Source organism: Caloenas nicobarica, chromosome 11, assembly GCF_036013445.1.
Source record: "Caloenas nicobarica isolate bCalNic1 chromosome 11, bCalNic1.hap1, whole genome shotgun sequence".
Lineage (NCBI taxonomy): Eukaryota > Metazoa > Chordata > Aves > Columbiformes > Columbidae > Caloenas > Caloenas nicobarica.
The window spans coordinates 5,040,849-5,056,475 of record NC_088255.1 but is presented as its reverse complement, the minus strand read 5'-3'; the positions used below and the strand labels follow the sequence as shown (position 1 = coordinate 5,056,475).

At 63.5% G+C, this 15,627-nt stretch overlaps 1 protein-coding gene across 1 annotated transcript; it reads right to left on the bottom strand.

The window, feature by feature from the left end:
• Positions 1-867: 867 nt before the first annotated feature.
• On the bottom strand, positions 868-15,481 carry SLC38A3 (solute carrier family 38 member 3). Its single transcript, XM_065642496.1, has 16 exons — positions 15,312-15,481; positions 7,613-7,764; positions 7,364-7,448; positions 7,153-7,268; positions 6,602-6,675; positions 6,429-6,521; positions 6,253-6,334; positions 5,274-5,356; positions 5,086-5,144; positions 4,479-4,652; positions 4,265-4,344; positions 3,721-3,821; positions 3,495-3,619; positions 3,019-3,163; positions 2,639-2,742; positions 868-2,541 (listed from the first exon to the last, which is right to left on the bottom strand). The coding sequence occupies exons 2-16, from the start codon at positions 7,720-7,722 to the stop codon at positions 2,437-2,439; spliced, it is 1,536 nt and encodes a 511-aa protein (XP_065498568.1). The 5' UTR covers positions 7,723-7,764; positions 15,312-15,481; the 3' UTR covers positions 868-2,436.
• Positions 15,482-15,627: the final 146 nt, after the last annotated feature.

Below are 15,627 nucleotides of genomic sequence, written 5' to 3'. Positions count from 1 at the left end.
TGCCCAGGCCTGGGGCCGGCTGCAGTAAAGCGCTGTCCGTGCCCGTGGGCAGGGGCAGAGAGGGGCCCGGGCTGGGGCTGGGGGGGAAGCGCGCCACGCCGTGCCATGGCAGAGGGCTGGGGGGCTTGGGGTTGCCCACGGGATGTGAGGGGGGACACCCGCTGCCCTGGCACCGGGAACGGGATGTCCCCAGCCCTAACTACAAGAGTCCTGCTGCCCGGGGGTCCTGCTCTTCGGAGGTTCCGTTCCTCGGGGTCTCGCTCCCCTGGGGTCCCGCTCCCCTGGGGTCCCGCCGCCGGATCCGTGCGTGGGGGCGCAGCGCCCCCTGGCGCCCGTGGAGCCCCGCGCCCCCGGGTGCGTGTCCCCGTGGATCTGCCGGCCCCACCGCTGCGCTGCTGGCCCCGCGTCCCTGAGCCTGTGTCCCGGCAAGCGTCCCACTGTGTGTATCCGTGTCTGTCTGTCCCCGTGGGCGCGCAGGAGTGTCTGTATGTCCGTGCTGTCCCGTGTACATCTGTGCAGGAGCACACTGACCCTGCGCATGCATGTCCGTGTGTCCTTCGCTGTCCTCGTGTACACTTGTGCATCCATATGCATGTGTCTGTACATCCGTGCTGTGCGTCCATGTGCAGATGCTGTGCATGTATTATTTATTATTATATGGACATATTATTAATATGTCCGTGCTGTCCCCGTGTATGTCCGTGCATCCATGTGCATGTGTGTCCATATGTCCGTGCTGCCCCCGTGTATGTCCGTGCATCCATGTGTATGTGTGTCCATATGTCCGTGCTGTCCCAAGATGCTGTATGCCAGGTGCCAGCCTGCATTCCAGCTCCTCACCCTCCCCAGTGATGCCCGAGACCTGGGCACATTCACATCTTTATTCTCAGTGCTGGAGAGAGCCAGCTGGCCTCCTCGCCAGCACAGACATCGTCCCCACAGATAATTTAAAAGTGTCACTCCCCCAGCATGGCGCAGAGGTGGCCACAGGGCAGCTGGGCTGGGGATGGGGACACTAGGGCTGTGCTGCAGCCAGCAGCCCCCGGGCAATGGCAAGGGTCTGCCGAGCCCCCCACCGGCACCAGGTTGCAGCCCTCCACCCCACATAGATACATACATTATAACAGAGCTACCCAGAGCAACACGACACATTAAAAAAAATCTACTCTTATATACAGTATTTATAAAAAGCATCCCAGCCTCCACCACCCTGGTAAAAAAATACGTCTCTTATGTACTTCACTGCAGGACAGCCCCCGACTCATGCCACCCACCCTGCCGGGCTGCCCCCCCACTGGGAAGGGAGGTGGGGGGGTGGGAGAGCTGCTTTCAGGATTTTGGCATGGCATGGGGCGTCCCAGCAGCACGGATGGATGGATAGATGGATGGATGGATAGAGGGGTGAGTGGGTGGGTGGATGGGTGGGTGGGAGAGGCCAGTGGAGGCCTGGGTGCTGGCCCTGGGTGCAAGGCAAGCAGGGCCAGCTTGGGTTCAGGAATGCCCGTCACCCTGCTGTCTGGGCACACAGAAAGGGGGGTGGCTCTGGAGCCCCAAGATGGCCCCCAGCGAGTGATGCTCCCAGCCCCCACAACCCCACCCGCACCCCTCAGAAGGGCCCAAGCCCTGGGCAAACAAGCTGCACCATGGGCAGGATGCCAGACAGCGTCGAGCCCCCAGTGGGCACGTCGCCTCCCCAAAGCGATGCAGTTGGTTTCCAAGTGTGGCCTGGAGGTCACCAGGGTCCTGTCCAAGGGCACCGGGAGCCAACAATTCCCTGGTGGGCTCAAAAGCAGCGTGCTGGGTCCCACCAGCCATGGCAGCAGGACCATGCTTACCCGTGGGGCCAGGGTGTCCCCCGGATGCCGGAACAGTGGGGCAGCATGTCATCAGGGACAGGGGGTCCAGGGAGAGATGGCAGATGGCTTGGGCATGGGCACTGCCAGGGTCTCACTGCCCTGCCAGACCCCAGTCTGCTGCAGCCACTGTTCATCAGGGTTCTTGGTGCTGCCCAGGGGGACCAGGACATTGCCCTGGCCCTTGGCCCCCGTGGGGGGCAGTGCCCGCTGCTGGCGGCTCGGGGTGCGCAGAGACGAGCTCCAGCTGACAGCCAGCTCCCGGTGAGGTAGGGCAGTAGTATTCTCCCCATTTTACAGATGGGGAAACTGAGGCGTGGAGCAGGGAGGGTACCCACTGGAAAAAGGGGGAGGCGCACAGCATCTGCCCCAGCCTTGCTGCCCCATCCTGGGCACAGGTCAGGGGGTCCCTGCACCTGCCATGGCTCATGCCCCACCTCCACCACCACGGGTGATGGGCAGTGACAGCGGAGGGTCCCCAGGGTAGCCCACTGGGGCCATGGAACAGGGGCTGAGTGCGGGGCCGGCTCTCCCTGGGGCACCGGCGGGTGGGGGGGAGGTTGGTGTGGGCACCCAGTGCCGGCTAGTGGCTGCCGCCGCTCTTCCCCCCACCTGTGGCCCAGTCGATGATGATGAAGCTCAAGCTCATGATCATGAAGAGCACCCCAAGGAGGGCGAAACAGGCAGCCTGCAGGGACAGGGCAGGGGGTCAGGGACAGCCAGGGTGATGGGCTCCCCAGCCCAGCCCTGGGACCCCCATCCCTGTCCCCTTCCCCTGTGCTTACCAAGATTTTGGGGGTAGAGCGCAGAGGCTCCTTGTCCTTGGGCATGATGCGGATGTAGAAGATGGCAGGGAAGATGAAGATGAGGCAGGGCGCAGAGGTGGCACCTGGAGCAGACAGGGACAGCGAGGGATCAAGGGAAATACCCAGAGGAAGCCCAAGCGCCGGCTGGCAGTGCAGCAAGCAGCAGGGACCGCACCACGGGAATCAGCTTGCTGGGACAGGAATGGGACTCCCCATACACTGTCCAGTCCCGGCACGGTGAGGAAAGGGAAACTGAGGCACAGGGAGATCAGGCAAAGCCCAGCACCAGGCAGGGTCTGGCATGCTGCCTGCCATGCACAGTGCCTGGCAGGGGACGGGAGAGGGGCTCTGCCACACACCTATCAAGCCGAAGATGCCGAGGATGGAGGGGGCGAAGATGACCAGCAGGTTGATGAAGGTCAGCAGGACCACAGCGATGGCAACGTGGCGGATCCAGCTGAAGTCCTTCCCTTGGAACAGCATCTGCTGGATGGCCCGGCGCACCTGGGGACAGGGACGGGGTGTCACACTCTGTCCTGGAGCTAGGGCCCATTTCATGTCCTGTCACCACAGTTCTGAGAGTCCCTGTCACTCCTTCCTCTGCCAAAGCCCTGTCCCCATGGCACTGCTGGTCCCCATCGCCCCTGCCCCAGGCCTGTCCCTGACACCCATCCAGTCCCATCCCTCAATCCCTGCAGCCCCACCAATCCCTGCCACCCTGTCCCCAGGCCTCGGCCCCATGACTGCCCCAGTTTCCCCTCTGAAAGCCTGGTGCCAAAGCCCTGTGGCAGCCAGGGGTGGCAGTACCAGCTGGCATCCCTGCAGGGCCACTCACCGGGAAGAGGACGATGGGGACAGTGAGGGTGACAGCTGTCAGCACAGCCACCCGCACGCACAGGATGAGCACGTCGAAGGGGTCCACCTTGTTGTAGGTGTGCAGCAGCTCCGACTCCACGCGGCCTGCGGGCACCGGTGGGGAGCCACTGGGTCAGTCCCGGCCCCACCACCGCCCTGGTACCCGCACCCCGGCAGGGCCCCCAGCCCCTTCCCCCAGGGCTCACCGTAGAATGTAAGGTAGCCAAAGAGGGCAGCCAAGAAGTACATGAGGTACATGACAGCAATGGAGATGTTGGAGATGCACTGCATCTTCTTCTTGGAGGGGCTGCAGGCAACAGCAGGCTCAGCACGGCCCCCACGGCCGAGTCCACCCCAGTGCTGTGACACTCACTGGCACTGAGTACCAGTCCAGCAGGGAGGAGTGATGCTGGGGCACCCTGGGGTGCACAGGGACTGTGCAGAGAGGCATTGTATCCCCCTCCCCAGGCTGTGTGGTGGGTCAGATCACCCATCACCAACCACCCATGCTGCGTCATAACAACCACCTCCCAGGGATGATACCACCCACCCATTCCAGGTTGTATCACCCACCTACCAGGACTGATGTCACCCATCCCAGGTCCTACCACCCACCCAGGGTCATATCACCCACCATATCCCCACAATGCCCTGGTGCAGGTCCCACACCCAGAGGGCACTGCCTTGCAGTGGGTGCCAAACAAAAAACACAGATCACACCCTCCGTGGGTGCCCCCATCCAGGACTCACTCCTTCAGCTCAGTGTAGATGGGCAGGACCTCGGGGTGGCAGACGAAGGCGAAGGCCATGATGGGGATGGTGTACGCCGTCTGTGTGAGAGGGGGACAGCTGAGCGCCGGGGCCCAAGCCGGCAGGTGGCACCAGCACCGGGACCACCTGGCTTCATGGGGTGCACAGGGTGGGGGCACACGCAGAACCCCAGGGCTGCATCCTCAGCACCCACCTGGGAGTTCAGGGTGAAGAAGCTGGGGGTGCAGGTGCCCTGCTCAGGGGTCTGGAGGACAGTGTAGCCATTCTGGTAGTCACTGGTGCTGACGGAGGTGGCATTGAGGCTGCCCGTGAGGTTCCCCTCCTGCTCGGGGAGTGGGCACGGGATCTGGAACTTCTTATAGATGACCTGGGGTAGGAGGTACATGGGGACAGTCAGTGCCTGGTGCCAGCACTCCCCAGCACCACCTGCCTGAGCTGCAACAGCACTCTTTGCTAGCGGTGTCCCGCAGTGATGCTGTCCCCCCAGCGATGCTGCCCCCCTGGCCTGCCCTGGCGAGGGTGGCAGCGGGTCAGAGTGGGGCAGTGGCACGTGGAGGGGCTGCATGCGTGGCTTTTCCCTCGGCACCCTCTGCCTTCCCCTTTGCCTGACACTTGGCTCCTTCAGCCAAAAATAAACCAGCAGTGTGACAGCACCACCACAGTGTTTCCACAGCCTGGAGCACCCGCTGTCCCCGCTGATCCCACTGCCACTGCAGCTCACAGCCTGGCTGCACACCACTGGAGCCTTGCACCCTGGCAGAAGGGATGCTCGGCGTCCATAGCCACCGGCCAGTGCTCACCGAGATGAGGAAGAAGCCCATACAGCTGAGGGAGAAGCCACTGGCGTAGCCGAGGTAGCCTGCAGAGGGAGGAGAGCGACTGGTGGGTGCAGGCAGGACCTCCACACTGTCTGGGTGCCCTGGCCTTGCTCACCAGCCCCAGGTTGGCACCATCACCCCATGGGAGCCCTGATGTCCCCATGACTTACCCAGCTGCTTCATGAGGGCCAGGGGCAGAATAACAGTGATGGAAACCAGGATCACCAGGTAGTTCCCGTTCATGTACCAGTCCCTGGAAGCAAAGGGCCTGCTCACCACCAGGGCACAGGAGGCACAGGGAGCTATTGCAGGGGGGCTGTCTGCTATCTCTGGGGACCCCAGAGCTGGCAGCACCAGAGACCCCAGAGCTGGCATTGCTGGACCCCTGAGCTGGCACCCTCAGAGATGCTGGCATCTCCTAAGGCTGGCATCCCTGGTGTGCCAGCACCCCCAGGGACCCCTGAGATGGCATCCCCAGGGACACCTGAGGCCAGCGTCCCTGGGAACCCCCAAGATGGGGTCATGCCTACCCCCACAGTGGCACACCCCCAAGGGCTAGAGCTGCTGCAGGCAGGCTGAGAACTGCTGTTCTCAGTACATTTGCTGATGAGCATCCTGGCAGCAGGAGGACATAGGGACAAGGGTACCAGCACCTGCAAGGGGGCTCAGCCAGGTCCTCAATGCCTCAGGTGGAACGAGCTGCCCCCAGCCACCCACGGGGCAGGACCGCTGCCCAGCCCCAGTCCCATGTGCAGTTGAGTAGCTGGAGTCCAGCCTGGCTGGGACATCCCGTCCTGGGCTGGTGGAGGTTCCAGTGGCAGCTCTGCCCAGTATGTGTCCGGCTCTCACCCCTTGGGGATGCGGGCACAGCATGGGGGGGACTCATTCCCAACCAGAGCTCCTGCGTCCCCCCCTGCTGCCCCAGGCTCTGCTCAAGGAGGAAAGCTTGATCCCAAGGGGATGTGAGGAGCAGGGATTGGAAGTTCAACCCGGTTTAATCCCACCCAGGGGCTTATTCAGCACTGACGGTTATCAAAAATAGTAGTGGCTTAATGGCACTAAATCCCTGCCATAGGCTGCACAGCTGGAGATGAAGTCCGGCGCCTGCCCGGCGGAAGGCACGCAGGCAGCGCGACAGCAGGCACTCACGTGGTCTTCTCCTCCAGGTTGAGGAAGGTCTGGATGACAAGAGGCACTTCAGATTTGACGATGTACAGGTAGCTGGACATGGCTGCAGGGCAGAGCAAGGTCATGCTGCGCTGGTGTGCTCCGGTCCCGTGCCCCCCGCCAGCCCCACTGGGTCCCCTTCCCAGTCCCATTCTCACCTCCGATGTTCTGCAGCGTGATGGCAATGGCTGCTGCCATCTTCCCCGGTGTGCCAAAGGCTCGGTAGCCCAGCTGCTCATAGGCACGGATGCCTGTGGGACAGAGAGTGATGGTGGGGTGAGGGTTGGGACGGGACCCCCCAGCATGGCCCCACCAGGGACCTGGCACTCACCCACGATGCCAGAGGACTTGAGAAGCAGGTGGATGGAGTAGCTGGAGAGAAGGGCCACCGCTGTCAGGAGGAAGCTGCAGGAGGACAGCGCTGTCATCAGCAGGTCACAGTACCAGGCTCAGACACAGCCTTGGAGCAAATGCACACAGGCAAGCTCTGCCAGCAGGCAGCCATCCTGGCAGCCACGGGGCCCCTCACCTCAGCACTGCCTCACAGGATGGAGGGGCCAAGGGGTGTGGACACCCCACAGCCATAGGGCTGCCCCAGCCCAGGGGGTCTGTGTCCGCATAACTGAGGGAGGCCAGCACCCATGTCCTTTGGGTAAATCTGGTCTTATATTAAGGCAGTCAAGCCTTCATCCTCCTCCTCCTCTCCAGTGGTGCACAGCACCCAGTAGGGACAGACAAGCTCATGCCAGGGACAGGCATTGCTCAGGTAGCAGAACACTGGTCCCTGTGTCACCTGTGCCTCTGGCACCCACCAATCCCCTTGGAGAAGCCCCCCACACCTGGACACCCCCACCCAAGCCCCCACGGGCACATGGCACTCACAGGAAGAGGATGATGCCGGTGTTGGCCATGGCATAGGCCAGCCCCAGGATGCCACTGCCCATGATGGCATTGCTCAGGTTGAAGACAGACATCCCGAAAGACGTCTTCCCTTCGAACTGCACACAAGAGACACAGCAGGGAGAGGACACAATGGTCACACCAGTAGCCGCCCCCATCCCACCACCACTGTGGTGCCCGCACCAACACTCACATCAGTGAAGTGCGTCTGCTTCTTCTCAGCGCCGTGGGGCAGGAACTCCTCCATCTCAGCCATGCCAGACTGGTTCTCCTCAAACCTGGTCACCACAGAGAGGGGGTGAGGCTGAAGCAGAGCTGGGGGCTGCCATGCCCCTCCATGCCCAGGCAGCACTGTCTGGCATCACGCGAGCAGGGAGCAGCTGGGAGGACATCCCCAGCATCCCCAGGGTGCTGTCATCCCTGCTTGTCCCCATGCCTCTACCTGTCACCCGTCAGCGAGGGGATGGCGGAGGCAGTGAGCATGGCTGCGTGCTTCCCATTAGGCACCAACTCCACCATCTCAGCCTGGAGGGGCATGTCCGTGGTGTCCATGGTGGGGAGGCTGCTGGGCTCGCTGTGGGCTCTCCTTGGGCTCTGCAAGAGGGGGACAACAGGGGTCCAGCTCTGGGCAGGAGTTCCTACAGGTCCCTCATCTGCTGGGGATGCTGGAGTCAGTCTCAGCACCAGTGCTGGTGGCAATGCAGGGACAAGCACCCCAGGGATGACAGGGATGCCCAGCCATGCATCACCACAGCTGGACTTCTCCATTCTACCTGCTCAGCACACGATGCCCTGCAGACCTCGCCCCAGCTCTGACAACCCCACAAGGGTCCCCGGTGGGGACTGTCCCCTTGCCCAGCCAGCTATCCCACAGGCCACCCTGTGGGGCTGCCCCGCTCCCCCGCCCGCATCACGATGCCAGCCCTACAGCCTCTGCCCACCTCTGCTCCCCTGCCTGCAGCTCTCAGTGCCGTGCCTCAGTTTCCCCTCACAGAGATGAGTACCAACAGGCAAGTGGGGGCATTTAGGAGGGCAGCTGGGGACAGGGTGGGGAGCTCAGGGAACCCCCCCAGCCACCGCTGTTATGTAAAGCCTGTGGCGCTGCCCGACGCAAAGGGCTCGCCCGTGTCCCACTGCCTGGGGCCGGCACTGCTGGAATGCCAAGGCAGGGGACTCGGGAGCACGTCAGGGCTGGACAAATGGAGCAGGAAAGAGCACGGGCCCGGGAGACAGCTCCTTGGCAGGGGCAGGCAGCCAGGCTGCCGAGCGCGGGACGCCTTGGCACACCGCACAAAGCTGCCTCTGTGTGAGCCCTGGCCCTCCCCGTCCCGCTGGAAAACGGTACAAGGTGGCTTTCTGGGGCAGGCTGGCAGCCGGGTCAGGGTGCCCTGCCACCCCCAAAGCCCTGGGGGGCTGGGGTCCTGTCAGCCTGGCTGGGGGAGCTCCACCTTGGGTCCACATCCAACCAAGGGATGATGCCACCGGGTCCGAGGTGAGGGCTGGCTGGGATGCAGTTAGGTCCCTGACCCCATGAGGAGGCTGCTGCCCACTCACCCCCGAGCCTGGGGTCCCTGCGGGGTGAGCAGGGGACATGCATGTCTTTGTGCTCCCAGGGGATCGGTGGCCCCAAGGACCAGGTGAGTCTTCCCAAGGCACTGCTGGGGTGGGGAGATGCCGGGGACAGCAGTCCCCTGGCACGCAGGGGAAGGATGTCACAGAGCAGTGTGGGTGCCAGCACCTCCGGGCTCCTGAGCCGCTGCCCTGCCTGTCTGTGCCCATCCAGGCTACCAAGGGGACCTGGCAGGGTCATCCCAGGTCACATGCCAGCTACTGGCAGTGCTCGGGGGACAAGCCACTAAGGCTGGCTTGAGGTGGGGGGCACATGGCTAGGTCACTCTGCCAGCGGCACCCAGCCTGGTAAGGAAACTGAGGCAGGCCACAGGCCAGTGGGAACCAGAGCAGGGTGACTCAGCTGTGCAGGGGAAGAGAGGGAAGGGCAGGACGGCCGCTGGGTGATGATTTACCCCTTCTGCTAGGCCTCCGCTTGGGCTGGATCCAGGCACAAACAAGGCTGCCAGCACGTTCAAACCACCATTAACTCTGCGCCTTCCCGCCGCTTCAGGCGGGCATCACCAAACCCACCACTCCCACTACCAGGCTTGAGGGGTGTCACCAGATCCCTGGTGCCCCATCACCTCCCGAAACCCCCAGCACTGCTGGGCTGCCTGCAGGCAGAGCTCCGCTGCATCCCACAGCGGCGGGCAGGAGCTGCCTGCTCCCCCTGCCCGCTCCCCCGCGGGCGCCGGGGAGGCTGGGCTTTCTCCTCTGCAGCCCTGTTCTTCTCCCAGGTTATAATTACACCTCGCCGGCAGCTCAGGAAATAGCACTTTCTTCCCCCAAGCGCCTCTCAGAATAGCAAGCAACACAGCCGGGCTCATTCGCATGCACTGGGCTTAGCGCTGTCACCCAGACGCTTCCTCCCGCTGGGCAGCACTGGCACAGCTCTGGCACAACCCCGACACAGCCCTGGCACCGCTTACCACCAGCTCCCCAGCTGTTCCTGGCCTTTGCCCCTCGGCCAGGGTCTCCCAGTGGTGGCGGCTGGGGACAGAGGGGAGATGAAAAGGGAGGTGACAGGAGACAGTTCGATCGGGCAGAGCGTGCCCTGCCTGCCGCTGTTTGCCTAGCGATAAGGCTGGGCAGAATAGCAAATACATGGAGAGGGTGGCCCTGGGAGGTGTTGTGGGTCCCCCCAGGGCTGGGGGTGGTGGGTTCACCTGTGTCCCCACCTCAGCGGGGACCCTCTGCTCTGGGCAAAGATCATCTCCCTGGAGATCTCCTCCCGCAGCATGCCAGCCCCAAGAGCCCCAGCCCACAGCAGGGCTGCTGTGCTGCTGCATGGATGGCGTGGGCACAGCCACGTGTGTGGGCTCAGTCCCCCCCACTGTGGCACCCAGGGCCGTGTCCCTGGGAGCGCTGAACCAGCTGCACTGGTTTCCCAGTGTGCGCCGCTCTGCCGCCTACCAGCTCTGGGTGACAAGGACGGTGACAACCCCACTGCACTGAGACCTCCTGCCTCTCCCTACCCAGCCCCAGCTCTCCAGGGGGCTGTTCCTACTGCCCCACTGCTCAGTGACACCGGGGACATCATCCACCCCACTAACCCTCCGGTGTGGCTAGGCAGCCCCAGCGGGGCCCTGGTGCCATCCCACAGCCCCCCCGCGGGGAAGGCCGAGCCGTATGCGAGGGGCCGCACGTACCGTCCCCGCCAGCCACGTCTGCACGGCAGGGAAGGCTACGTTTGGTCTCGCACGCCGCGTCCCCGCCAGCACAGATGCCTGCCCAACCCTTGCCAGGACGGGGAGACGCATGTGGGGCTCCCAGACCAGGCAGCCCTGGTGTCACTGCAGCCCCCTGCCAGCCTTCCCCAAGGACCAGGACACAGCGGCGAGGGATCCACTCCTGGAAGTGGCTGCATCCCTCTGCTGACACCTCGCTTCCACCCGGACTTTTTTTGAAAAGTGGAAAATCCCAGCTGCGAGCGAGGCACAGCCGGGAGCGGGGTGGCCAGGACAGGAGAGCTCTGCCAGCAATGCCAACGGGACGTGTCAGATGGGGGTCCAGCACACCCGCAGCATGACCAGGAGGATTCGTACCAGCCCGGAAAGCCTGGCTCTTGTGCTGTGCCGGTTCCCTTGGTCAAACCTCGGCACGGCACGGTTCCTGCCACAGCACACCATGCCAGTGGGAGTACAGCACACGCAGGGACCAGCAGCTGCTGCCTGCCAGCCCTATCTGCACCACACGGCACCAGCCCAGGGTGCAATAACCCACTGTGTCCCGTGGCACCATCCATGGGCACCCACTGCTCTCACCCACCGGGGACAAAAGCTCCTGCCCGCCCTGGCAGTGAGCGGGTGCTCTCCCAGGGCTGCGGACCCCCGCAGGGCAGAGACTCCCTCCCTGTCTCTTCTCCCTCCGCAGATGAATCCCAGCTAATCCGCCCCAGCTGAGGCCGTGGGACTATTCCGGGTGGTAATCCGGCTTTAGCACCAAGCCTGCCACAGCTGCCAGCCTGCGTGCTCCCAGCCAGGTACCCCACTGCTGCCGGTGTGTGCTGGGGGGGTTGGCAGCAAGACCTCCCTGCCTGCCTCCCCAGGTGGCTGTTCGGGTTTCAGCAGAGCCAGGCATGCACAGGTCTCATGTTTCCTGCGGCTGCGCTGCTGGCAGAGCCCTCCCAGAGACATGGGCAGTGACGCCAGCCGTGACCCTCCACTGCCATCAGCCCCCAGACCTGGAATTACTTTTGGCACTGCTGCCGAGCACAGGGTGACCCCAGCCTGGGGTCCCTGGCCAGCCCTTGACACTACCATGGGCACAGAGCAGAACTGGGGCAACAGCCTGAACATCAGGGCTTCCTGGGCATCAGATCCCCAGAAAGGCTGGTCACAGCAGTGCAGGCACATGCAGCAGGGACCCCCACACTCCTCCCTTTGCCTCTCCACAGAGAAACTCCCCTGGGGTGGCCCTGGGAGCCCAGGCATTGGGAGCAAAACCAGTGCCACCCTGCAGGAGCTGGGCCTGCCCTTCCCCTCTCCCAGCACACACAGATGTGGCTTTCCCCAGGCCTGCCTCCTAAAATTAGCAGCCCAAACCTGTTTTTAAACCTACAGCATTTCTCTGCCCACATCCCAGCCAAGTGAAGGTGGTGCCATCGTCCCACCTCCCCCAGGTCCGATGGGTACCTAGAACAGTAATTCCTTCCACCCAGGGGCATGGCTGGGCACCCCACCTTTGGGGTGAGGGCTCTGGGGTACACCCCCATGTGCATAGGGATACCATCAGCTGCGGGGAGGGACAGTTGGAGACAACCTGCACAGTGCACAACTGGAGAGCCCCACTGTAGATCCTCCCCAAACAGACCACCTGGAGACCCCCATGAGATACCCCCACCAGACTGCCATGCCAGTCAGCCCCACTCATGGTCCCAGCATAAGCATGGCAGTGTGGTCACCACTCCCGGGCTCACCTAGCCCCAGGGTGGCCCAGGGTTCCAACCACAATTATTGTGCCGCAGCTCAGCCTTGGGCCAGGTGACGCTTCTGGTGCTCTGGCCAGGGCAGAATTGTCAGCAGCAAGAAGGAGCAGGTGGCTCTTGAAGCCACCATTGTAGCTAGCAGGGCTCCAGTGGCACTGACAGCTGCCTTGGCAGCTCCAGGTCACCCCTGTCATGCAGGGAGCGGTGTCTATCCAGGATCTTTCCTCGAAGAGCACAAGTGGCACCCGTGTCCTCGGGGACAGCTCTGCCCGAGCCCAGGTACGTGCCTGCAGGCAGAGCGTGCCGGCTGGGCTGGCTCATGGCCACCAGCCCCAGCACCATCCTGCAGCAATGGACATGTCGGTGTCTGGGACACACCAGGGAGGGGAAGGCACGAGAGGGGAGAGTGTGGCAGAGCCAAACTGGAGGGTTTTCCAGTGCTGGAGCCATGGCACAGCCCAGCTACCGCAATCCCCTGCCAGTCGTGTGCCCCAGGACAGAGACACAGGGAGAAGGGAGGGACCATAGGGTAGGTACCAGCCACCACCATCACACCATGACCACCCACATCCAAGCGCTGGGATCGAGGTATGCTGGGAAGAGTGGTGGGGAAACTGAGGCACGTATAGGCCAGGCAGCGGCATGGGAGCCATGCCCAGCACCGGGACAGCCCGGCCTGCTGCTGACACAACCCGGCATGGAAGAAAGGTCTTGAGCCCATGTGGGACAAGGTCAGGCAACAGATGAAGCTGGCAGCACGGGGACAAGACAGGGATGGGGACATGGTAGGCACAGCATGAGGCTGGCAGCACCCAGAGTGGCTCCAGGGGAGGCCGGATGAGACGGCAGCTTGAGCCTGAGGTGTCTCAGTTGACTTCAGGTTCCATGTCAGTATTTGTTTTAAACTTAAAACTGTCAGGAGCTCAGGGGCACCCAGGGAGAGCAGTGGCATGGATGGTGGCACTGCAGGAACGTATGGGCAGGTAATACCCAAAAAGACCTACATTAGGTTTTCTATCGCACCTCTGGAGATATGTTTTGCCTTGGAAGAAAGGTGCTTTCCAGGAGTTTCCACTCCTTGAAACACACCCGGCCTTGAGAGGGACGACACGGAAGGGTCAATGGCAAAAAATCCGAGCTGCCATTTGCTGCGGACATTGCTGGGGACACCAGGAGGGACAAGCCTTAGCCGCGGCCTCATGTGTCCCCCAACACCCCCAGCATGGCACCCTGTCCCGACCAAGGGCTGTGACCTGCCCAAGCTCGGTGGGATCACCACTGTCTCCAGCCCTGCCACTCTTGCCACTGGGCCACCCCCATGCCTGCTCCCTGTTTTGGGGACAACAGGGCCATGTTGACTGTCCCCCCACTGGCACAGGGGACCCAGCCAGCCCCAGACCTGCGTCAGTGGCTGGGGAGGTGCGCAGCGGCCAAGACCCATGCAGCGAGGACGGCCGGAGATATGGGGGGCCTGTCCTGTCCCCAAACCACCTCTGTTTTCTCAAAGGCTTTGTTTCCAAAGGAGCCCGTGGGATCCCACTCCTTCCCCCCGTCCCCACGCGCCAAGGAAAATAGGCTCTGCCAGTGCCTGTTTGTTTGCCGTGGCTGCAGCCCCGGTGTGTGATTACAGCTGCAGCGCGGCTGGGGGCTGTGGCGCCCTTTGCGCCTTGGCCAGGCTCCCCCATGGTGCTGGAACCCCCACATGCCGCCCCTGGGCCGGCCAGGGTGCCCCTGCAGCCCCCCAGCATCCCCGGCCTCCAGAGCCAGAGTCTGCCAACACTCAGTCCCTGGGGGATAGGGCAGCGCCGCGGGGCACAGAGGTCTTTCTCTGGGGTGCCCCCGCAAAGCTGGGGGGTGAACGCGCACTGCTGGCCGGCAGCAGGGACCAGGCAGATCTAACGGCTCAGCTTGGGCAGGATCCAAATGTCAGTGGAAAATTCCCCATCTCCTCCGCGGCGACTCGGCGCAGCCATGCCCTCCACAGCCAGTTGGGGCTCAGCCCCATGCTGAGGCTCTGCCTCCCCTCCACCCCACCTGCCAGCGACTTGCCAGGTCCTCTGGCTCGCCCATGCCACCACAGAGCCAGTCCCTGGCACGGGAAGCCCAGGGCCAGCAGCCGCCTGCTGTGCCTCAGTTTCCCCTTGGGGAAAGTTTCTCTCTGGCAGGACATTTGCAAGCCAACCCAGGCAGAGCAGGCTGCCATGCCGGTTGGCATGGGACACGCGTGGCCGGTGGGAACGCAATGTGCTGCCTGCCTTTCCACACTGCCGTCCCGGCCAGCCAGGCTCTATAAATACCCCGCGTTTTGGAAGCACTGCACGCACAGCCAAGTCGAGCCCCGGCAGCCCCCGTGGTGACCAGCATCGCTCTCCCCGGCCGTGCCCCGCGCTGGGCACCGCTCATCACCCCAGCACCCTGACACCCGATCCCCGCCACGACCGCTTTCAGCCTTAAGAAACATATGTCATTCCCACGGGCAATTAAAAATTAAAGCGGAAAAAAGGGAAAGAAAAGGGGGTTTGAGTGTTGGTGTTATTATCAGAGAAGTGGGTGGCGATGCCGAACCCTGCCGGCACCACGCCGCGGGCAGGAGCTTTGCCTGGGCGTTAGAATGGAAAGGAGGCAAGGCAGGGCTCTGCCTTCGTTTTCCCCACGCAGGATTTGTTACCCAGCCGTGAGAGGGTTTCAGCAGCTGAAGAGGGAAGTGGCAGGAGAAAAGCAAAGCAAACAACCCCGGGGCGCTGCCACCTGCCCGGGCTGCCGAAGCCTCGGAGCCCGGAGCCTGCCGCCGGTGCTGCCGGGGGACGGCGGGGGGAGTTGTCCGGCTCCGGGAGGAGGACGAGAAGGAGGAGGGGAGCGGGGGATTGTGGAGAGCGCCGAGCTAGGGGAGGAGAGTGGGGCCGGGCAGAGGGTGAAGAGAGATGGGTCGGGGTGGGGGTTAGGAAGGGGTGCAGGGCGGGAGAAGAAGGGGAAGCGAGGGGTCCAAGCCCTCGGCAGCCTTCAAGTACGGAGTTTCCCGAAGGAGAAGGAAGGCAAAAAGTACGGGAGTGCGTGCAACTGGGGAGACTGGGAGAAACTGGGAGGGAGTGGTGAGGAAACTTACCTGTCCCCCTCTCCGGCGGTGCCTCTGCTGCAGGCTGGGGCGAGCAGCCCCCGGTGGCCGGTGCCGCGGATTAGGAACTATCCTGCGGCCGTAATCCCGGCCGAGCCGGAGATTAAACCGAAGCCGAGCCCGCCCCCAGCGCGGCGGCTCCCAATCTCCGCGCCGCCGGGACAGCGTCAGGGGCAGCGCCGGGGAGGGACCGGCCGCGGCTGGCAGAGCACCCGGCCCCCGCCCCGGCCCCGCCTCGCCTGCCGCCCCATCGGCTATCGCCGTCCCTCCGGCCATCACCGCCCCACCGGGCATTCATGCCCCACTG